The sequence below is a fragment of the Mustela nigripes genome, chromosome 9 (genome assembly GCF_022355385.1).
Source record: "Mustela nigripes isolate SB6536 chromosome 9, MUSNIG.SB6536, whole genome shotgun sequence".
NCBI lineage: Eukaryota > Metazoa > Chordata > Mammalia > Carnivora > Mustelidae > Mustela > Mustela nigripes.
The window spans coordinates 68,307,694-68,315,608 of record NC_081565.1 but is presented as its reverse complement, the minus strand read 5'-3'; the positions used below and the strand labels follow the sequence as shown (position 1 = coordinate 68,315,608).

The 7,915-nt window shown below is 36.8% G+C and overlaps 1 protein-coding gene across 2 annotated transcripts in view; it reads right to left on the bottom strand.

Moving 5' to 3' along the window:
* Positions 1-5,905: 5,905 nt before the first annotated feature.
* The window catches only part of KIF27 (kinesin family member 27), an 86,768-nt gene continuing 84,758 nt past the window's right edge, over positions 5,906-7,915 (bottom strand). For both annotated transcript variants that reach the window (XM_059411781.1, XM_059411783.1), the window contains exon 18: positions 5,906-6,633. In XM_059411781.1, coding sequence (XP_059267764.1) covers positions 6,149-6,633 — 485 coding nt within the window. In that variant the 3' untranslated portion in view covers positions 5,906-6,148. The remainder of the gene's footprint in view (positions 6,634-7,915) is intronic.

Sequence of the window (7,915 nt, the reverse complement as noted above, 5' to 3'; positions counted from 1 at the left end):
CACATGAAACTTCTCCAGAGAGTACTGTTATTCCCACTGTTGCTAACAAATATAACTAAAACTCAGAATTTGTTTAAAAATGTTTTAGGATATATGTATAAAATAAGCAACCACATTTGTGCTAAAATATTATCCCATTTTGACAGCCAACTCTATGGAAAATCTACTTAAAATTCCATCATAAACATATATGATGCATTCATTTGGTAAAGTAACAGACTATTTGCCTTATAGAAAAATTAGCAATTTCCCTCCCAATTAATTTATTAAATAATTACTTTTAGTTGCATTTGAAAGATAAGATTTTTATTTAAAACGTAAGGAAGTGGGGACACCCGGGTGGCTGAGTTGGTTAAGCATCCAACTCTTTTTTTTTTTTTTTTTTAAGATTTATTTGAGAGAATGAGAGAGAGAGAGAGAGCCAGCGTGAGCATAAGCAAGTACAAGCAGGGGGAGGGGCAAAGGGAGAAGCAGGCACCCACTGAGCAAGAAGCCCAGGACCCTGGGATCATGACCTGATCCAAAAGCAGACCCTTAACAGACTGTGCCACTCAGGCATCCCAGCGTCCAACTCTGGATCTCAGTTCAGGTCTTGATCTCAGGGTTGTGAATTTAAGCCCTGCCGTGCCCAGCATAGAACCAATTTTAAAAGAAAATTGGAGGGGAGCGCCTGGGTGGCTCAGTCAGTTAAGCATCTGACTCTTGATCTCTGCTCAGGTCATGATCTCAGGGTGTAAGATGGAGACCCATGTGGGGCTCTGGGCTGGACATGGTGCCTGGGTGGCTCAGTGGGTTAAGCCTCTGCCTTCGGCTTGGGTCATGATCCCAGGGTCCTGAGATCAAGCCCCACATCAGATGCTCTGCTCCGAGGGGAGCCTGCTTCCTCCTCTCCCTCTGCCTGCCTCTCTGCCTACTTGTGATCTCTGTCAAATAAATAAATAAAATCTTAAAAAAAAAATTCTCTCTGTCTCTCCCCCTTCCCCTAAATTAAAAAAAAAATCATATAAAGTGCAAGGGAATGATTCATAAATTGCTTTTTTTTCTTTTTGAAAGGAAAGGCTGTTGTTTTGAAAAATAGCATTATTTAATGTACTCCCATTAAGATTATACCCTGGCTCATTCTGGTCATGTTGTGATCATGTGTTACAACTGGTGACACCTGGTGCCCGCTGGGAAAATGTCCAGTGAAACAGATCGGCTTAGTTCCATTCCAGGCTTCACCTGTAACAATTCAGATGCTGCCCACACCCTAGGTGAGGGGCATTTCAAAAGGAGATTGGCCTCTCGTTACACAAATATGTTGCCCTGTTCCTGTTCTTCCCATCTAGGGAAAAAAGAGAAATCATGCTAGAAAGTAAAAACAAAACTTTGACCATTTTAATACTTAAGCATTATTACATGAATCTGCCAAATTCAGATTAACTCCTCACTCCTTTTTACGGTGGACAGTGAAACGGCACTGCAGGCCACACACAAAAATGAATAGCATCAGTTCAGTCTCTCAGGCAGGCCAGTTGCTGCTGGTTTGTAATCATGTATGGAAGTCTTTCATCCAGGGGTTTTTCAGTAGAAAACTTGGGGGTGGGTATTTTAGCAGAGAGAAAAATTAAGCAAAATGGTTATGTATTATATAAAGATAAATCCTGGCAATTTTGCCTACAGTGTTTGTTTGGGCATACTATTCATGGCTCTTCAATGGTAAAATCTCTTGTTTTATTTTCTTTGGTTTATGTCTTGGTTGTTGGAATCTATCCAAAACTACTGTTTCTTGTAAGTCTCTATTGAATAGCTCCTCAATTTCCATTCTAATTCTATCTAGGGTGGCTTCTTTTCATAGAATTGTGAATTTAGCAATCCTAGAAAAAGGACCGGTATTAAAACTGGGATGTGTATTTTCAAATGGCAAATTCAGGAGTAACTAGGAGTGTTCTTCCGGGTTTAGAGATAGCCAAAGATTGAAGTTAAGTTTTAGTGTTGTTGCCAGAGAAATAAAACATATTCCCTCAAAGTATTTTTGAAAATTCTTGGCCGGTTTATAGAATGCTTTAAAATAACCCTTTTTTATCTCCTGTTCTTATCAGAGCTATTTGAATCCTGGAACTTTGTGGGGAATGAGGGGGTAAGTAAGCCATAATTGTCATGTAATTTGTTGTTGGCAATTGGGGAGGAGTGGGTAGGGTCCAAGAAGTGTTCTTTTAAAAGACCTGTCTTACCAATTTGGACTTCAAAAATTATACCTTTTTGTATATACTGTAGTAAACTTGAAAACACAATACAGTATAGTTGTTTTAAAAATATATTTCTTTGGTGTTACTTTAATTACACAAGTATTAACTAAAAATTGGAACTTTAAATTTCCAGCAACCTTAAGTATGAATTTTTAAAAAATATTTAGTTTTCTACTCTTCTGTGTGAATGATCTGTTCCTTGGTCATCTAAGGATCTTGCTCATTGTAAGTCTATGAGATTGTTGTATTTTTCTTTTGAAGTAATGTAGAGATAATTTAGTAGAAGTGTGTGTAATAATTTACCTGTAGAACCTAAGACTTAAGTCAATACATTTAGGTTTAATCATATTGTACCACTAGCATTTCACATACTGGCTATCCTCTTGATTCACTGTGGAAATTCCTAGGGAAAAAATATTTAAAGGGACAAATAAGTATGGAAAATATCAAAAGTCAAGTTTTTCTGAGCTTTCTTTTCATAATTTTTCTCATTCTAATTACCTCCATGTTGGGGTATTGTTGGAATAGTTATAAAAATCAAACACCATTCTTGTCGTATTTGGTGCTGTGCATTCCCCACAATTTAAGAGCAAGGAATGGAAGCAGTCACTCCTGCTGCAGGAGGTAAAGGGGTGCATTGTTTGTGGAAGACTTAAAACACCAAAACTTATCAAAAGTCTGCTTTTTATTGTCAGCATCAAGGTAAACAATGAGAGTAACAAAATATTCCTCCCCCTTGGGAAGATGTTCCTACTACTCTGCAAACACTATTGCCATACAAGCTCAGAAATATCACAAACTCAATGCACTTGAGATGGTTATTGTGGAAGGATCTCCTTTCTACCTTCATTTCCATCTGTCGAAAATATAAACGTAGATGAATGTGTTAGTACCAATGAAGGCAGCCTGAGGCCTGTTATAAATTTAGATGTAAAATATACATAATTAATACTCTTTAATATTCCAGCGAAGTTGAGAGAAGAATGGTGAACAAGTGGATAATGAACTTTCAGATACTGAAAGATACTCCAGTGTTTTAAACAGTCACAGATATGTCCCTAAGGAAATAACTGAGACCCAAACACGCCATTCTTGCATTTGATGCATGAGAATTTATGGTAACTATAGACTCAAACTCCCACTCAGCATCTGACTCCCTTAGACTTAGTGTAAGACCTTTATTAACCTCTTCCATTTAAGACATCAGTTCTTAAATGAGCACTCACCATGCTGTTGACCTAAAAAAATACCTATTAGGAGAAGAAAACAAACATTAAAGCCCCAAATCACCTTCACTGATACTCTTCCCACCCATAGTTCCCATATTTATATAATTTTCCCACCCTGTTATCTTCAACACTCTGAATTTAGGGAAGGAACTAGTACTTCACAGAGGCAAATATGTTTCCTTCCAAATGCTCTTTTGTAAGTGGGGGGAAAAAAACCCATAATGAACCACAAAAAAAAGAAAACCACAGACATATATCATTTGCATACAAAAAGGCAAACATGATGACAAAATGATTAGACTAAGGAAAGCATGTGAAGCAGAGTAAAATTTATTACTAGTATAAGTAAAAAAAAATTTTTTACTTGACTTGGGCAGGGTGCCTTAATTTTTCTTTCCTTTGTGAGGGCACTAAACTAGAAAGATGAGAGGTTCACTTCCAGAATGTATTTGTTATTCAGGACATTATTTGTATTTATATGTATGTGTTACTGTATGTACATGAAATCTATCATTGTATATGGATATATGTGTAACCAAAAGGAAGAAAAAAATTGTACCTTTCTTATTTAGGAGTCCATTCACATTTGCATTATTAAATCTAATCACTGTTGATTTGATATAAATTTTCTTGCTTTGTGAGTGCGAGCGCTTTGGCTTTTAGAAAGTATGTTTCTATTTCCACAGGTAAAACAAGTATGGGCCAATTTCTGAGGCAAACTAAGATTCCAGGGTTAGAATATATTCTTATTCTAAATTATTACTTAATCTTATAAGGAATTTACACTTAGGACCTTCATTAATAGATATATCATTATACTTGGTTAAGGTACTGACCTTTGTCATATCTATAGATAGTATATACACACATTGCATATGATATATATTAAGTATATATCATATAAACTGAGGCAAAAAGAAGAGACTAGCTTAAAACCAGAATCTGACTTGAAATAGTCTCTGCTAAAAAGGTATTTTCCAAATTAGTTCGTAATTCCCTGTTGAAAGCAGTTTCTCACTGGGCCAATGCTGTGTAATGTGGTTCAATTCCCAGCTAAGTGCATGGCAGTCTATCTCACCCACAATTTAAATGAATTTCAGTACCATGCTTAAGAGATACAGAACTATTCGCCGATTTAGAAGTTTGTTTTGTTTGGGTTTTCTTCTCTAGGAACTGGTTTTTAGCAATGAGAACAAGGAGCCCTACTCCCTAGGCACTAGAAATCAGAAAAGGAAACCATAAGTATGTGAGCACAGAGTGACAGTTGGGGTCTTTGGTAAGATGGGCAGGGTCATAACAACAAAGGAAAAGGACCAAAAAAATATCAGTAGCAGCATCACCTTAGAAACACTGGAGTCAGCAAGAACTGAGTAGACATCCATAAGTCAGGGCAGCTTGACCACTGTCCCACCCAAACAGTAGTTAGTTTAAGAAACAACTTTATTTTACAAATGGAAATTTCGAAAAGTAACAAAAATAACAACAAAATACCTCTGGTCATTATAATGTTTTCTGTGATTAAAAAGTATGATGAAAAGGTACAAAGTATTTGTTGGGAAAATCAGTATTTTCATTCTTAATTCCAAACTGAAGTTTATATTATATAATAAGATTTAGACTGAAAAAATCTTGATGAAAAATTTCATTTACATATTTACAGCCCCAGTGCAGTCTGGCCTGCCTGTGTGCAAGACCCGAGTAAGCAGGCTGTAGAGGAAAGTCTCTGATGAGGCCCATCAGCTTCTTAGCTGAAGAGCCTCTGGTGAGACTTCAAGCTTTACAGGCACACTCGTGTGACCAAATAACTTTTCCTGGAAATGCTAAAATGCTTTACCGTTATTCTGTCTGTTTCCCTGTGGCATAGGACTGAATCCTTTTCCCCCAATCTTATAGCCTAGGGACAGACATGTTGAGTATACAGGGTAGGAGCAAGATAAAACTTAGATTTCATAATATAAGCAAAATAGCAATATGACATTCTAAAGACAATTCCAGAAAAAGAGCAGAGAACTGTCTTTAGAAAGTCAAGATTGATCACTCAAGCTCTGTGAACTCGGAGGATCATAAATTAACTTCAACCCATCAACCTAGTCAAGTTGCCTTAAACCCACAGACTGTATTTTGGCACAGATTTTTCAGCTGTGCCAAAAGATAGGCTGTATGTAACTCCCTCTCTCATACAAGCAATATTTAACTGTAACTCTTCAAAATAACAAATACATTTGAGAATAACAATATTATAAACTTATAAAGTGTAATTCATGTATTATAACATACTTTTATATTATACAGCAATATTACTATTCCAGTCTTTTTCTTCTTTATATAAGCTTGGATTTTAAGCAAATTTTTAAGTGGAAATAAATTTAAATATTTAATTATTTAAATTAAATTTGAATAGTTAATTAAATTCAAATAAATAAATATTTAAATATGTAAAAAATTTAAATTTTCCATTACTTGACAGTATTAGAGAACATGTTCGTTTGCTAATTACAATTATTGCTAATTGTCTGCAAATAATTAAAACTTCCCAAACATACCATAGAAGATACATACATCTATAGTATACAAGATGATTCCTTCCTCCCCTTCTTCCTATATCCTGAAGGAAGAGCTTTAATTTCTAACAGGTTAGACAAAGGAATCTAATACCTCCTCTTGAAAGTTAAAAGTTCTGTTACTAAAGGCCTAAGTTTTTAAGTCACTCGGTTTCCTAGCTACTTCAATGGAATCAGCAGTCATAGATCCAACCCCAGCTCCAAGAGTGGAACGTCGTAATGATAGTTCCAAGGCAGAAATCTGACGTAACTCTTTACGACACAGTTTTACAGATGTGACACCATGAAGCTGTCCCACATTACCCACCAGCTGGATTTGGGGTGATGGTCGGCTATGAGATTTTGTGAAATGATTTTCATCTCCTTCTATTTTATCCTCATTGTTTAACAAATGTCCACTAGTGGGTGCTAAAGAGCTACAGATCAAAGGCAATTCTGGGCCCTCTTCCCAGAGTTTCAGAGGATTTGGTTGTGTTCTTAAACTGCTTGTTGAATTGTCCAGTTCTCTTTCTCTTCCACTTAATCTCATATTTTCAGTTCTGGATGCCCACTTTAATTCTTCTGGAACCATGCCTGCTTCATCAGGGTTCAGAACTCTATCCCCAGCATCATGATCTTAAAATAATACAAAAAGCAAAAAAATTAGAGATTTCTTCAAAAACAAGTATTTTGATCATGATATCCTAACATAATTATATTATTATCACTCAATATAAAGATATATTTCAGCTTTTTTTCTTTGTTAGGTGACTTAGACAAACAGAAGTTTCACCTGCAGGCATTCTATATGTGAATAACTGATAACTTTTAATTCATAGAACAAAGTTGGGAAAATAGTCATCTAGTGATTCTGTTTTTCCCTGGAAACACAAGAATGCTTTGGGCCTCTCTGGTCTCCTACACCTGTCCTCCACTGCCTTGCCACTGGTGAACCACAGTCCACACCTTGGCTAAGTGAAGCAGCACCGGAGAATACTGGCTGTATGTCTGGGGGAGCTTTTGGGATGTGGCATCGTGTATGTGAAAGTCTAGTCTTGGTTACAACTCCCAGCATGATAGCAGGGCTGAGCTCCTTAAAAATATTCTGGGGATCCACCATTAAAATGGAGAGGACAGCACACCTGCTCAGTGGGTTACCCTCCTGGAATGAGTGAAGGACTGAGTGGAAAGATCAAAGCTTGAAGTCTTCAAATCCTAGAATTATCTAATATCAAAGACAAAAATGTACTTGAGAAAAGCCCATCTAGGCCCGAGACCTAATACAATAAAGAATGCCAATGTTAACATATATTGACACATGATTAGTACACTTCTAATCCTACGAATACCAAGTTTAAAAACAGAAGTTGCACACTGGCAGTCCCTAGCCAAATCTGGCCCATAGACACATTTTACTTGCCTATGAAATAACACGGGATCCCAGTTTTTTTGGGACACCCAATTTTTTAATTGGGAACTTTCATATGAAAATAGAGATTCCGTCTTTTCTAGAAAAAAATGAGAACTACTGATTTCTGCCTGGCCACAGAAGCTGGAGCAGAGCTGGCCCTGCCTGTTGAGACAGCTGCTACCTTCCCTGCTGCTCCCTTTGGCTCCCTGCATCCTGAAGGCATTTCAGTTTTTTACCCCTGGTTGAAAACATAGTTGTTTTTCTAACTTTTAAAATAATCTCACAAACAAACCAGCTGAACTAACAAATGACACAGATTCACACATGGAACTAGCAGATATTCACCAAGATAACGGTAGACAGTGGCTCCCAAACTTTGCCACATGTCAGTCACTGGAAGCTTTTAAAAAAAAATGATGCTCAGGTCCCGATGTCTGGGAAAGGGAGCCAGGCATCTTATTTTTGAAAAAGCATATGTGAAAGAGCAGAGATGGGCTTGCTGGAGAA